The following is a 15,991-nucleotide window of genomic DNA, read 5'->3' as shown; positions in this document are numbered from 1 at the left end:
ATTCCTTAAAACTCTTAGTAAAGAGGATTGTCAGAATTATATCTGAAATGATCGATAAGCTCTGAAATAGGTATTTACTTGGCTATATAATTCTTAAAAGAATTACATTCCTACCGCTTTTATTGAAATTTACAACCAACCTTACACCTGGAAGAAGGAATGCTTTTTTAAGGAAAGTAGGATTGTAATAGAATTGAAGCTCTCTGGGAAACTTACTCTTCATTGCCTTTTGCAAGAATATCCTGGCAGGAGGTGGCTTGTACTCATTAGTGTATATTTTTCTTGTATTTAACTTCATGATAATTTCAGCTTCCGAAAGTGAGGAGCAGGTTTAAATTTAGAGTAGATTAAAAAAAAACACTCAAAACAGAAACATCTATAAATAGTTTCTGAAATTATTAGATTAGAGCTGACTGTAGGATCAGTTATACTTTTGCTGTGCCTGGTTAGTAGAGTGGTTTTGAGAAACATTATTTAGTTCGTAGCTGTGAAGTAGTGAATTTGCAAACTGGTTAATCCCCAAGATGCTTCATTTGGTAATTAACTTTTCCTGAATGATGAGGTCTGTGCCTAGTTAAGTACGTGGCTTTCTGGTTGCAGGTCATTTCTTCATCTTGTTCCAGGAAAAAACAGTACCATAAAAGAAAAAAATCAGATTTGCTTTAGAAAGGTTCGGATAAGGGTGAGGCTTTGGGGTGGAGACTAGTTAAGTAGGAGTTTTTACACAGCCAACATCCCCATTCCATAGAGTTTTACTGTTGAGGAAACACATCGGTTATAAAGAAATAGTATTTGAAACATTTCCAGGGTCCTTTTAGCCTAGAACAGAGTTTTGCATGATTCCAGGAATAGAGTTCAGAATTTATTTCCTCTTTAATGTAAATTCTGAAGCTTAACTGTTAAAAGGATAAGACTTTGTATTTATTTTCTTCCCATATTTCAGTCATTGAAATAAAATTTCTAGGCAGAGGAAGTGAGTGGGAGTGAGATTAGATAGGAAAATTTAGAGGTTTACCTTCTTTTTCATTTTAGTTTAATTCCAGTGTATTTAACATACAGTGTTACCTTAGGTTCAGATGTACAATGTAGTGATTCAAGGATTCCATACCTCACCCAGTGATCATCGTGGACAAGTGCACTCCTTAATCTCCATCACCTATTTCACCTATCCCCCACCCACAGAAGTTTACCTTCTGATTACCTGCTGCCTATCCCAAGTTTTTCTAAAAGATTATTTTGTTTCAACACTGTACAGTATTGAAGCAGAAGAATGAAGGCGGAAAATTCTGTGATAATGCTTTTTCCAATCAGATATACTGATAAAACTGTCACAATGTTTACCAGCTTATGTTGGGATGACAATGTGTTAATCAGGAAAAAAAAAAAAGATTCTGTGGTCAAGTATATTTGGGAAGCAGTAGATTAAACAGTGTTGAACTGGCTTTTGTTGTTGTTGGAGGGTTTCTTGGAACCTTTAGTGGGCTAGTAAGTGTTGTGAATCTCCCGGAGAATAATGTTGTGCCTGTTTTCCAAATTTATTTAATCTTCCTCTTATTCTTCGTTCTCTAGAATACACTTTGTCCTTTTTTATTTGTACTACCTTTTGTTTTGGTGAGAGAATGGCAAGTCATTTAAGCTACCCACAGCTTTTAACAAATTGTACTGTTTTGTTTTTTTAATAAATGTAGGGTTATACTGTTCATTTTCTTCTTTTGATTTTTTTTTATTACTCAAAACTGCATTTTTAAATTTAGCTTTCTGACTCTGTGCTTGTTCCTTCAACACGTTCAAAACACTGTTCTCCTCCTTAGTAAGCACAGCATGCTTGATCCAGTCACTGACACAGCACACATGGAATCACCGCAGTCTCTGCTGATGTGTTTTTTCCGTCTTAGACAACCTCATAAGAACTGTAGGTCTCACAGCACAAACGCCTCAAAGTTGGCCTGGGCACATGCCACATGTGGATTTTGGTGCTTTTCCAACCTCCTTGGTGTAAAGGTAAACAATTCTATTACCAGGGGTTTGGGACAGCCTAGTTTTGTTAGAGGCTGTATTATAGGACAGCCTAGGATGGTGTGTCAATCATGGGACCATTCTGAATGCCTCTAGACATTGTCCCTGGAAGAGCGGGTATACCCTTCTGGTCCAATGGTGCATATAAATGGAGTTTTTATGTAAGTGATGCCATATTTAAAAGCGGTAAGGGAGCTTATAATTTAAAAGTATCCTGAAATGAATCCTTAAAAAGATTTTTGTAATAATACTACCTAATAGCTTTGGAGGTAATTGGGGGATGCTGACTGGCTGCTAGGATAAATCATAAAACCAATACTTTCCTTGGAAATCATACTGAATATAAAGTAGTTGTGAAAGAAAAGAATTAATTGCTTAATAAGTATTTCCTCAGTTGTGTTTCCTGGAAAGGGAGAAGTTAATAGGTGCTGGTTATGAGCAATAGAAGGTGGGAAAGGGTTTTATAACACAAGTGTGGGAAATTCTGCTTTTGGAGATTCACAGTTAGCAAGATTAAAGTTTCTAGAAAGTTCTACAAATAAACCTGTTAACTTGAACTCAGAATTTCTTAAACCTTTAATTATGGAACATTTCTTTCACCTTATCCCTATTTAGCATCCTGCAAAATAGTGTTCTCTTTCTGTGGTTTAGGAATTTTTAACTGTACATTGCAAGTACCTAGAAAGCATTAGAAGATATTCGAAGTGATGGCTTTATACTTGGTGCTTTGTCCTTTGGAGAGATGACTAACATAAGGGAATTGCCTTCAAAGAATTGCTGTCTGGTTGAAGGAAACCATGAATACACAGGTACAACACAAGGAATGCAACAGGTGTGAATGTTACTAGGCATTTCTTGTTCATTGTTATGTTATGGACTACAAGTGAATTGAATAGAAATTCAGAGACTAGTTAGGGGAGGAGTGTTCCAGGTAACAGGGCAGTACTTTTTTTTTTTTTTTTTTTTAAGTAATCTCTACACCCAACTTAATAACCCCAAGATCAAGAGTCGCATGCCCTGTGGACTGAGCCAGCCAGGCGCCCCAGCAGCAGTACTCTTATGTTGAGGAATAGTGCCAGCTGGTAGAGAATTAGTGCACTACGAGAGATATCCTTGATGGCATTTACCCAACAGTGAATGGAGTCAGAAATAGGTTGAGAATTATTGCTATGGGGTTTGAAAGAAGAAGTAAAAATTCCAGGAAAAGGGGCCAAAGAACAGTGGTTAGAGGCAGAAGAGTTCCAAAGTAGTGTATTGACTTGGACAGAATCTGCAGAAGTAGAAGGTCGTTCATGTTTAATATTGCAGAGAGAAATTAATTGCATTGGCTTTAAAGCATAGAGAAGTTGCGTATATGAAGGCAGAGGAACCTGAGTTTGTGTTGAGGAGGAGGGCATGCATACCAGCAGAGGAGGGAGTATTGTGGAACTGAGGTCCCTTGATAGAGATGAAAAGTTGAGTTCTAGAGCTGTGGTTCTTGACCTGTGAGCTGTGAAGTTATTATGGGTTTTCACTGATTGATTCATACTCTAAGCATTGTCTGTAAAGTTGTATAGAAGTTGTTCTAGATCACTGGATGATAAAAATTCAACCCACTATTGTGTAGGATCCTCAAAATATTTTGATGTAATAAAAGGCTCTGTATTTAGAAAGTTGAGGAATTGCTTATCAAGAGTTACAGGTCGGAGAGACTGGCTTTAGGGAATAGTGCGTGAAATATGTTTCTCTATTTTGAGCTTATAAGGAAGGATAAGGCACCCTGCAGTGGGTTTGCCTGAAGGGAGGGGCCTGTGCCTTGGAAAGCTGGGATGTTCCAGCAGTGTCTGGTGAGCTCTGCTGGCCTTTGAAAGTCCGTGGGAGAGGGTTGTAGATGTCTCACCAGGCTGTATCCGTACAGCATGTCTCCAGGGTGAACAGCCTCTGGCATGTTGGAACAATGTAGGGAGGGTAAGAGGGTGTGTACTGTTAAGATGAAGAGGAAAGCTTCAATTCTGTGAGAGGTACGGAGGTAGAGAAAGGAGGTTTTCACAATTTTTTTAAAAAGGTTTTATTTATTTTATTTGATAGAGCACAGGCTGGGGGAGCAGCAGGCAGAGGGAGAAGGAGAAGCAGGCTCCCTGCTCAGCATGTGGTGCTCAATCCAGAACCCTGGGATCATTACCTGAGCTGAAGGCAGATGCCTAACCGACTGAGCCAGCCAGGCGCCCCAGATCTTCACAATTTATTCTGTAGCATTTGTATAATTTGAATCTTTAAAGATGCTAATGAATGAAATATAACTTGCATTATAAGAAAAATTTAAAAATGAAAGTTAAGTGGCATTGCAGATGGATTTTGATTCAGAAAGTGTAAAATTTACAGAGGGAATTTATCACTGATAAATTACAATGTCTGCAGTCTCAAAATATTGAAGTTGTCAAGGGAAAAAATATGTGAAAGTATTCTTATTTACAAGGACATAAAATCAACCAGGCATAGGAACTTTAATAATGTAATTAGTCAGCTAAGTTGCATTCAGTTTTCATTTCAGGAAGGTTGAATAGCCTTTTAGCCAAGTGTGTCTATGACCCAGGTCATGTCTGAATATTTTGTTAAGCAAGGTGCTCATTAGTGCTTTCATGTCGTTGAATTTAAGTTGCAGTTTTCCAAGAATGATACCTGTAGGTGCAAACATCTGCATCATTTAGGGAGATATTTACTTCAAGAATATCCTTTCATAAGAAAACTTACACCCTGGAAGTGCATGGTGATGTAGGAGTGGAAACTCCTGTGCTCCATACAGCTACTGTGTGTGGTATTGGAGCAATTACCCAGGAGCAGTGGAGAGTTGATGTTTAGGCTTTTAGTAGTTAACCTAAAGTAGAGCTGTTTATGGAAGGCTTGAGAAGACAAGTCGAAGACCTAAAATGGGTCTCCTTCTAGTGATTTCTACTCTAATAAGCACCATTTTGCATTATGAATGCCTCCCTTGTGAACATTCCCGGCATGCCCGATAGACTGGTTATTTGCCATTATATTTTCCCAGCTACCCTGTGAATACACATAACCCACTAATCCTAGCAGGTGCACTATCTAGAGGTCATGGGTCAACAGTCCTGGCAAGGGACTGGTCTGTAAAATTGACAGGTTCAGTCTCTTCTTTATCTCTCATTTTTCTAAGCAGGGATGATTTAGGTTTACCCCTCCCCCTTGTTTTTTCTTCACCCAACTCTGTTACTTTGATCTTAGAAAACTTCTCTACATAGGTTGTCCTTTTCTTCCTTTCAATTTCTGCCGGGTTATGTAGGGAGAAATGTTGCTCCAACTTCTTCCTCTGTTCCTCCTTTTCTTTTCTTTGTTTCAAGAGTGAACCAGAAAAATGACAGTGATGATTATAGATAGCAATAGTCCTTCCTCTCAAGGAAAAGGCAGGTTTTGAGTTGGAACATGATATATGATATTTTATTGAATTTAAGTTGCCACTGATTGGGAAATTCACCATTATTTTGTAGATCAAAAAGAGTATGAACATCTTAAAATCAACCCTGTCAATATCTGAAAAAGTATTCTGAAGATGCTTTCAGAGTATAAGCTAGATGATCTGATTGTCTTTACCAGTGACAATCTTTTTTTTTTTTTTGATTATTTATTTATTTATTTGACAGAGAGACAGCCAGCGAGAGAGGGAACACAAGCAGGGGGAGTGGGAGAGGGAGAAGTAGACTCCCAGTGGAGCCCGATGTGGGGCTCCATCCCAGGACTCTGGGATCACACCCTGAGCCGAAGGCAGATGCTTAACAACTGAGCCACCCAGGTGCCCCTACCAGTGACAATCTTAACATCACTAATAAGGGACCTGTAGACAATATAAAATACATACACCCATTGTGCATAATTCTCGCTTCCAAATTTTAACCTAACTCAATCAAGTGTTTAGATCTATCTTCCAGTCTACAGGAAATAGCAGGAATAGAAGAATTGGTTAGACTATACTGTGGGGAAACTGTTAGACGCAGCCAGAAGATGAGACATTCAACAAGAAAATTGGCCTCAGCTTGCCAGTAAGCCAGTGTCTTGGCATAAACAGGGCAGTAGGGGAGAGACCATTCTGGATTCAAAGAGACTTCTGAGACATAAGAGTCAAATGTGAGGTATGATCCTTTATTATATCCTAGAATAAACAAATCAGCTGTAAAAGACTTTTTATAATTGGGACATTTTATTTTATTTATTTTTAAAAAGATTTTATTTATTATTTGAGAGAGAGAGTGAGAGAGTGAGCGAGTACGAGTATGAGCTGGGAGGGGGGGTGGGCAGAGGGAGAGGGAGAAGCAGGCCCCCCACCAAGCAGGGAGCCTAACGTGGGGCTCGATCCCAGGACCCCGGGATCATGACCTGAGTCGAAGGCAGACGCTTAGCCGACTGAACCACCCAGGTGCCCCAGGGAAATTTTAAATATGAACATTGTAACAGGTGGTGTTAGCATTATCTTCTTAGGTATGATAATAAAGCAATTTTGCAGAAAAAAGCCCTCAAGTTTTATGTTACTCTGCTTTTATTCTTTTTTTTTTTTTTTTAAAGATTTTATATATTTATTTGACAGAGATAGAGACAGCCAGCGAGAGAGGGAACACAAGCAGGGGGAGTGGGAGAGGAAGAAGCAGGCTCATAGCGGAGGAGCCTGATGGGGGGCTCGATCCCAGAACGCCGGGATCACGCCCTGAGCCAAAGGCAGACGCTTAACGACTGAGCCACCCAGGCGCCCCTCTGCTTTTATTCTTAACAGAATACAATTGACCCTTGAACAACAGAGTGTTTGGGGTGCCTACCCTCACCTTCCTGCAGTGGAAAATCCGAGTATAACTTTTGACTCCCCAAAATCTTAACTACTCATAGCCGTGTGTTGACTGGAAAGCTCACCAATAATATAAACAAAGCTCACCAAAAACGTGTTTTGTATGTTACATGTATTATATGCTGTATTCTTACAAAAGCTAGAGAGAAGGAAATGTTACTAGGAAAATCATAAGGAAGAGAAAATACATTTACAGCACTATACTGTATTTATTGGACAAATCCACACCATAAATGGACCTGTGCAGTTCAAAGCTGTGGTCAAGGGTTAACTTGCTCTGAAAGTAATAAGGCTCTTCACCAGGTTTCCGATTTTAATCTGACAGACACGCTGTACACAGAACAAAATCATGTAAATGTTGCAACAAAGAAATGAGGCCCAGAAGAGAAGTGTAGTGTGTATAGCTATTCAAAAAATGTCAGAATTCAGCTGGAATGGTTCTAAAGCAATCAGAAGAGTCTTCAGAAATTACGGAACACCTAGCTGGCGAGGACCGTAGATGTCCTCAAATGTCAGGCAATATGTTGCCCTTGTGCTGATCACTTTCCACTTCCTCGTAATGTCTGTTGCTGGTCAATCATGGCTTTCGTTCCTGTTCAGGAAATGGGGCCACTGAATCCTTTTTAACAACATTTCCTATAGCCACTACCGATTAATAACTTGGTACTTGCTGTGAAACCTATTTTACCACCTCTCAGTCAAACCCAGTCATTTTGCAGAGGGGACGCTGAGGCAGGGTGGTATGGTGGAAAGCTTCGACGACATACATGAGTTAAAAGATTCACAGGGTTTCTTCGGTGAAAGAGTACTTTATGAGCTAACCGATGTTTAGTGTGAATTTTATTAGTTTCTCAGATAGTTACCATTTTAGAAGTTTGTTTGGTGTTGGGTATTAGTTTAGAGGATCTCTTTCGCCATGAAATGATACTCAGGATCTCAAGATCCACACACTAAGCCAGTGTAAACCAAAGAGATTGAAGTTAGAAACAGTATCAAAGTGCTATTATTGAGTTCCATGTATTGAAAATCGTGAATTTAATATTGCATCATTCAGAATTTTCTTTTAAAAAACGTGTAGAGTCTATAATTTGTCTCAAGAACAATTGGTTTTATATCAGCATTTAAATTGACTTTTTAAAAATTGGTATTCATTTATTATATTTAATCTTTAATTCTCCATATGTTTTACTTTTACCATCAGAATTACATTTCTTGAAAAAAGAGAGATGACTTAATAGCGAGTTTTCTGGTTTGTGCTGCATTATTGGGATTTGGCAACTCTGGAATTCCTCCTCAAGATTTCCTAGAGCGCGCCTCAGATGGCAAACAGTTCCTAACAGTGTAATGTGTTTTTCTGTTTAATGACTTTTAAATGAGCTCAATTGTATCCTCCTTTAGCAGATTATTTAGCTGGTGCTCATCACTGTGGTAGAGAGTAGGCTAGTTGAGAATCAGTGTTTCATTAGAGCATTTATATTACAGTCTTATTTTGGGAGAGATTCATCTTCTGTGAATTGTCTTTTAATGATATAATAAAAATACTTATCTGGAACTGATAGTTTTCTTTGTTCATTTAATCTTTATCAAATGCCAGTGACCCATGGTGGGGGGAAGTGTAGAGCCACATAGAAGTTTCATTTATAGTTGAGTTATTAGTTTAGTTCATTTTGCAGATATTTTATGAAGGAACAGCAGTAACAACAGGAACTGCAGCCCTCATGCAGGGTCGTGGTGCTCTGCAGGTGACGTGCTTGTATGACACATGATAACTTAGAAAATCTTAACAAATTTATGAATGGGGCCACCTGGGTGGCTCAGTTGGCTGAGCGACTGACCCTTGGTTTTCGCTCAGGTCGTGATCTCATTGGTTGTGGGATCAAGCCCTTCGTGGGGCTCCACACTCAGTGGGGAGTCTGCTTGAAGATTCTCTCCCCATTACTCCCCCCACTCACTCCCGTGCTTACTCTCTCAAATAAATAAAATCTAAAAAAAAAAAAAAAAGAATGAAACACAGGATTCCTATAGTGTTTGATCTCATACTGCCTTTTTTGGGAAAGTTCAGACAGTTTTCATTTTGTTTTGGATTTTAGTGTTAAAATGTGGATTTCCTTTTTTTTTTAAGAGCATGATAGTTTATTTGAAAAAATTGCACTGTACCGATCATGGTGGTCATATACATGATGGCTTTTTGTTGGATATTGACTTTATGGTATTTTTTTTTTTTAAGATTTTATTTATGAGAGAGAGAGTGTGCACATGCACTGAGCAGGGGGACAGGGAGAAGAAGCAGGCTCCCCGTTGATCAGGGAGCCTGACATGAGGCTCAGTCCCAGGACCCTGGGATCATGACCTGAGCCAAAGGCAGATGCTTAAGCAACTAAGCCACCCAGGTGCCCCATGCTGCTGTTTTTAAAATGTGGGTTTCCTTTACCTATGTTCTGCCTGTTTACTTTTCTGGTTCAATTCACATTGTACTAGTTGTTTTATTCTAGTTTTGCTTTTCCAAATAAATGCTCCTTTTTTATGAATTCTCAATAGGTGTTAACATTTATCATAATAGTTATCTTTTAGTAGTATGTGGTGAACAAACGATTCATTCAACAAATGCCATTTTCCCTTAAGAGGATTATACAAATATTTTAGTCCATTTTTCCCTATTATTAAATTATTTAGGTTGTATTTTTCATATTAATATTTATTTATGTTTATTCTTTTATGTTATCGATACCATAATCATTAGAAATACGAAAAATTATTCCATCTGCCTAGTTTTGTAGGGTCCCTGTGTTGCTTAAAATACTTATTTCAGAAAATGTTTTCCTTTAAACAATGTGCAGTACATAAGACATAAACCACAAATTTGTTGATTGGTTAATTTTTTAAAATTAAATTTTACTTGACAAAGCGGCAGTGATGGAAGATATGTGACTAGCCTTATAAGCTTCTCTGCAGAAGCTAAACATTTATTTTGACATATTTGCTTCAGTCTTTTATACTAAGGAGAAATACCCCTTTGTAAAAGTTTTACCACCTTTAAATAATTTGAAGTGAGAATTTCTTTCTTTTTTAAAGATGATTCTAACTTCATATTTTTGCACATCTTAGACATAATTATGCAAATGAGGATTTTGTCATAATTATGTCAGTTTTGCTTCATTAGTCATATTTTTTATTAAATATTTGTTCATTTGCAGGTATATTTGCTTACTTAAACTACCATGTTCCTCGCACAAGACGAGAAATCTTGGAGACCCTAATCAAAGGCCTTCAGAGACTGGAGTACAGAGGATATGATTCTGCTGGTATTTCCTTTTTAAAAATATTCTGGGTTTTGCATGATTTAAGAGGTTTTTTGTTTGTTTTAGTTGACTAGATTCTTTAGTAATGTCTATTTTGTTTTGAATAAAGCTAAAAAGAATTTTTGTCTTTTATCATGTTTAAAGGGTTTATACATATAATTTCAATAGTATTACCACTTACACTACTTCCTAAAGATACCTGCCTTTGTTAAGAATGCTACTGTAAAAACATAAATCACCTGGGGCATTTTCATGGTAGAACACAGTTCTTGAAGGCCTTACTTTATAAATTACCTCTTTTCTTTCCTGTAACTTCTTTTTCTCCGAGGAGTCTCTGCTGTTGGCATATACATGTAACCTGAGATTCTGCTACCTTAAATAAATGACAAAACAAATAGAAAGAACTTTCTGTCAACTTTGTTTTACTCTGGCTCCTTTCCTTAACTGTGTCGGGGTGCCCACGACCACCGTTGGTTCCCGTGACTCCCGAGGACGACTCAGCATATAGTTGAACTCATAGCTGTGATTTATTACAACAAAAGAATACATAGCAAAATTGGCAAAGGGAAAAGGTGCATGGGGCGAAGTCTGGAGGCACAAGCTTCTGAGAGTTCTCTCCTAGTGGATTCAGAGAGTATGTGCTTAATTCCCCAGACAGTTGTGACAATGTGTGTGAAATGTATGTCAGAGAAGCTCATTAGACAGTCAGTGCCCACGCTTTTATTGGAGGCCAGTCACATAGACACCCTCTGCCTAACACACACCAAAATTCTGGACTGCCAGAATGGAAGCAGATGTTCAGCAGAAGCCACATTGTTTGCAAAAACAGTTCGGTGCAATAAGCCATTCTTAATCAGTTAGGTAACCGCCCTGAAATCCAAGTTCCCAGACGCCAACCAGGAGCCAGCTTTGTAAGCAGACCTTCCTAAGGAAGCAGTGTCAGTCTTGCTATGTTAAGTTTTTACTGTACTCTTGACATAGCCAAATGTAATGGGCATTTATTTTCCATGACCTTCCTCGGTTAATAGAAAGCAAACTCTTCCCCTCGTTTGTTCTTAAAATTCTCTTTCCTTGGCTTCTGACAACACGTATTCTCTTCCTAACATGCTCATTCTTTTCTGTCTGCTTTGAGGTTTCCTTTTCTTCCACTTTTTGCTTAAATAGTAATATTTTTTCAAGATCGTTTCCTAGGCCCATTTTTCTTACTTTGTGTCTTCATGAGTGAGCTCTGACTTCATCAACCTCCTATATGTTGGTGACTTATAACCCACATATATTTCCCAAGCCGCAGACCTGTATTTCCAACTGCCCCTTAGAAATTTCTTCCTGGAGAAACCATGCTATTGTAAACTTGCACGTCCAGAATTGAACTGAATACACTCCCCACTCTGTTCTTTCTGGGTTCCTTTATTCAGCAATCATTCAACAAGTCCTGTGAGCCTAGGAGGTATCCCGGACTCAGGCTGCATTTTCACATTGCATCCAGACAGTTCTACCCTCAGTATCACTGATCTCTGTCTTCATTACCCCCTTTTGGTTCATGGCCTCCTCATTTTTGCTTTGCTATAGCTAGATCTTCTTTTTTTTTTTTTTTTTTTTTAAAGATTTTATTTATTTATTTGACAGAGAGAGACAGCCAGCGAGAGAGGGAACACAAGCAGGGGGAGTGGGAGAGGGAGAAGCAGGCTCCCAGCGGAGGAGCCTGATGTGGGGCTTGATCCCATAACGCCGGGATCACGCCCTGATAGCTAGATCTTCTGACAGCCGGTGTCTTCTTCTCTTTCTCCCCTTCAGTCTATACTCTGTTTCTAAAGAGAATTTTCTAAACATTTTTGCCATATGATTTCTTGATTTGAAACTACCCCGTGCTTTTCAGTACCTGCAGGTAACTTTGTCAAATTCTTTAGGACCTTAAGTAGGATTTTGAGAAATGTGTTTCCTGTTGTTCCTTCCTTCTTCCCCTTCTGAGATGGGTGCCAACCTTTTGTGTTTCTCCGTTGTGCTCCGGTTGCCACCCAACCTGTAGTACTTTTTTTTTTTTTTTTTTTTTAACCTGTAGCACTTTTGTTATAACCCAAACCCACACTGTATTGTAATTATTTTTTCCCTGTCTTCTGAATAGACTGTTAGAAATTTGAGGGAAACAATTGAGGTATTTTCATTTTTGTTTCTAGCAGCTATCCCGTTTCTTGACATATAATAATAAGTTGTCAGTACATGTGAATTGATGAACAAATGAATTAATTAGAAAAAATAATTTTTAATTAAAATTTTTGGCTCACGATGATAATCTAAGTAAGTTTCTAAGTCTTGCTTTTCTGCCTCTTGATGATTTAGGTGTGGGAGTTGATGGAGGCAATGACAAGGATTGGGAAGCCAATGCCTGCAAGATCCAGCTCATTAAGAAGAAAGGGAAAGTTAAGGCACTGGATGAAGAAGTTCACAGTAATGTACTTAGTTTGAATTTTGTCCCCCCTCCCCTCCCTTTGCTTCCTTCTCCCTTCCCTACCAAATTCCTGTTCCTCCCATATTTTGGGGTCCATTTTAAGTATAGTGGTATTTAAAGTTGAGAGGAGGGAAGAAGAGTAGTTTGTTATTGTCTCTACTAGCAGACAATGTACCTTAGCTTCAGAAATGCCCATATTAACTAGGAAAGGAAATTAGTTAGGTACATTGTGTTCATAGCAAGCTCAGTGTCCTAAAATGAAGTAACCACCATTCCTGAGGAAGGGCCTTTTGTAGGACAAAAGGTATTTTTAGTGGTGCCCTTATTCTAGTGTCTTCACTTAGTTGTCTTTACTTTGGAGTAAACTTCTCCTTTGGACGTATAGTCAGCCTAGATGTTGCCCTTTTTAGTAGATCTGATGTAATCAGGTAAGTGTCATGTTTTTGCTTCAGGATTTTCTTCCCTGGCATAAAGTAGTTGTCCAGAGATACATACCTCATTAAAGAGGACATACTTCTCAGTATTTAGTTCATAACATTATACTTATACATTTTCATTTGTCACAGGAAACTTAAAAGCTTTGAAATAAATAGACTGAAAAAAAATTGAAAAAACTTTTTCTACAGGGGCACCTGGGTGGCTCAGTCAGTTAAGTCTGACTCTTGGTTTTGGCTCAGGTCATGATCTCAGGGTCATGAGACGATCCCTGTATCAGGCTCCGTGCTGGATGTGGAAGACTGCTTAAGATTCTTTCTCTCCCTCTGCCCCTATCACACTCTGTCTCTTAAAAAAAAAAAAATCTTCCACAAAACCAAGAAAACAGGTTTTTTTATGTACCTGCTCAAATGGATGCCATTGTAATCATGGTAAAGGAGTGCAGGTAGAAGGGGAAAATGATGGGCTTAGTCGCTTTTTTTTTTTCACATAAGCAGAACTTTTAACTTTGTAGTACTTGCTGAACATGCTAGATCAATACTTATTTTGCATGTATTGTGGGTAAGACTAGCTTAGGGATGAGGCAGGCACCCAAATAACTGTCCTATAAATACTCAGTCTGCTCCGTGTACTACATCCTGTACACCAGGCTGAGTATAGTAGGTCCCATAGGCAAGAACAAACAAATTGCTGAAGGATTCAGGGGAGAGCTAGTTCGCACTTGGAGTTGGGGTTGGGGAGACTTGGCATATGGAAGGAAAGGCTGCTGGTTCCGTTTGGGCAGTGAAGGTGGGAAAGGAGGACCTTCTGAGTAGAATAGCGTGGGCAGAGATGAGAATAGGGAAGCCAAATTTGCTGGAATGGCGAGTAGTCCTTTTACTCTGCAGTACTGGTAGAAGAGTATGGGAGACTAGAAGGCAGACTGTAACCAGAATCACCATCTTGGCATATCAACATACTGAAACACGCGGCCTCCTGAAGGAAAGTCAGAAAGGGAGTGGAGAAATGGGAACTCGCAGACATTGCCAGTGAATTTGTGATAAATGACTTTGAAGAGGAAGCTGGCAATGTCTGAATGGGAGGTGTCTGTACCCTGTGACCATGTGCTTCCATTCTTCGGCATCTGCTTGAAAGAAGCTACGGACAAGAAGACATGACAACAAGAGTCATTGCAGCAAAATGTAGAAACAGCCTAAATGTCTACCAGTAAGAGAATGGGAGATTAAGAAAACAGAAAAGAATACTAGCATTTGTGGACGCATGTTAGTGTATTGGGTGTTTAAAGGCACAGGTGGGAAAGCTCTCCACCAACTCAAGAATCCCCTGGGGGGGATGGGATGAGGCCAGGGCATAAAGGAGGCATCAACTGCCTCCTTTTATTTTAGATCTTAAAAAAAATCGAAAGCATAAAATGGTTAGATGTTCACATTTGTTAACTCTGGGTATGGGTATTTGGGTGCTTGTGGTGTTCACTTTGTTACTCCATAAGTTTCAGTGTTTGACCTGTTAAGACAAAAGAGAAGGAAGTCATCAAAGAAAAGGCCATTAGATTGGTTGTCGGTAACTTCTGACTTAGATAGTAATAGCTAACATTAATTGTTGCATTCTGTGTCCTAGGCACTCTACTAAGTGCCTTGGTAGTCCTCAGTATAACCCGTCAAGTGGCTAATATTATCATCCTCATTTTGCAGATGAGGAAATTGAAACACAGGAGGAAGTACTGTCACAGAGGAGTAGGTGCTGTCATTACATGGTGTCGGCAGTAAAGGATACTATTTGTAACAAAAATTTAAGATTTTAAAAATATTTTATATCATAAAATTTAAACCATGAATGGCTATACATTAACATTTGTTATCTTTGGATGTAGGTCTTTGAGTGTTTTATTATTGCCAACAAATTTAAATATGTTTGAACTTTTTTTTTTTTTTTAAAAAAGAAGGATTACATCTAAGAAAAGGCATGCAGAGGACACGAGCCGTAGGGGTGCATGAGGGGGGGAAAGACAGAAGATGCAAATAAGCAAATTATGGAGGGATCACAGCTCAGAAGGGTCAAGGCACAGGTAGGAAGTTAGCCTTTATAGGAGTCAGAGGTAAAAGAAGAGCGAAGTACAGCAGTTAGGAGGTGAAGGGGAAAAGCTCAGTAGAGGGGATATTGAGTTACTGTCCAGTAGGATTGAGGCTTGAGGAAAACAGAAGAGATGTCATGAGCTGTTGGGAGAATTGAGTGAGCTTTCGGCTTAATGAATAAGGAACATGGGGACATGCTCCTGTGTGGCCACAGTAAAATAGGTTTGGTGATTACCATGAACTTGAAATGGACTCAATTTACAGAATTTTCTAACTCTCTTCGATGTTGCTTGGCAGTTTGTGGGTGGGGAGAAGAGAAAACTGGATGTGGACGTTATCTAAAGTTAAGGTTCAACAGAGGGCTTTAGAAAGAGTAACAGAGTGAATAGGAAGGGTCAAGGATTGGGAGTCATGATAAGTTTATGAAACATAAAATATTTGTTGTGAGAAATATGCTTATTGTTCTAGCAATGATTTTTTTCTTAATAGGCATTAGATAATGTTCTTTTGGCAACAGTGAAATAGGTATGATAATTACTATGAATTTGAATTGGATTCAATCTGTAGACTCTTGTTATTGCCAGTGTGGCCAGGGGGTGGGGGTGGGGGTGGATGGCTTAATTATAATTAGCCTAACAAAGTAGTCAGATGTTTTCATTGCTTGTGTTAGCCTGTTAAGTAGTGATAAACAGTAATCCTTTACTTTTTCAGAGGTTATTTATCAGGTCACCTTAATTATTCAGGACACAGTTAAGCCAGGAAAGAATACATTGATGATTTTATCTGTTGGTTGATTGAGCCATCTAACAAAAATTTGAATAACTGCCCTCTATAGCGTAGTGCTTGGGATTCAAAGATAATAAGGCAAGCTGTTGCTTTTGTAGAACTT

General features: G+C 38.8%; 1 protein-coding gene and 1 pseudogene across 2 annotated transcripts in view; one reads left to right on the top strand and one right to left on the bottom strand.

Moving 5' to 3' along the window:
* Positions 1–15,991, top strand: part of GFPT1 (glutamine--fructose-6-phosphate transaminase 1) — a 57,388-nt gene that overhangs the window by 924 nt on the left and 40,473 nt on the right. For both annotated transcript variants that reach the window (XM_045788148.2, XM_045788147.2), the window contains exons 2-3: positions 10,045–10,152; positions 12,487–12,594. In XM_045788148.2, the coding sequence (XP_045644104.1) occupies positions 10,045–10,152; positions 12,487–12,594 (216 nt within the window). The remainder of the gene's footprint in view (positions 1–10,044; positions 10,153–12,486; positions 12,595–15,991) is intronic.
* On the bottom strand, positions 721–2,097 carry LOC123786135 (large ribosomal subunit protein eL34 pseudogene; annotated as a pseudogene).

Source organism: Ursus americanus, chromosome 7 (assembly GCF_024610735.1).
Source record: "Ursus americanus isolate L20-20 chromosome 7, mUrsAme1.1.p, whole genome shotgun sequence".
NCBI classification, from domain to species: domain Eukaryota; kingdom Metazoa; phylum Chordata; class Mammalia; order Carnivora; family Ursidae; genus Ursus; species Ursus americanus.
The sequence above is the reverse complement of the archived record's forward strand: the minus strand, read 5'-3'. Positions and strand labels throughout refer to the sequence as shown.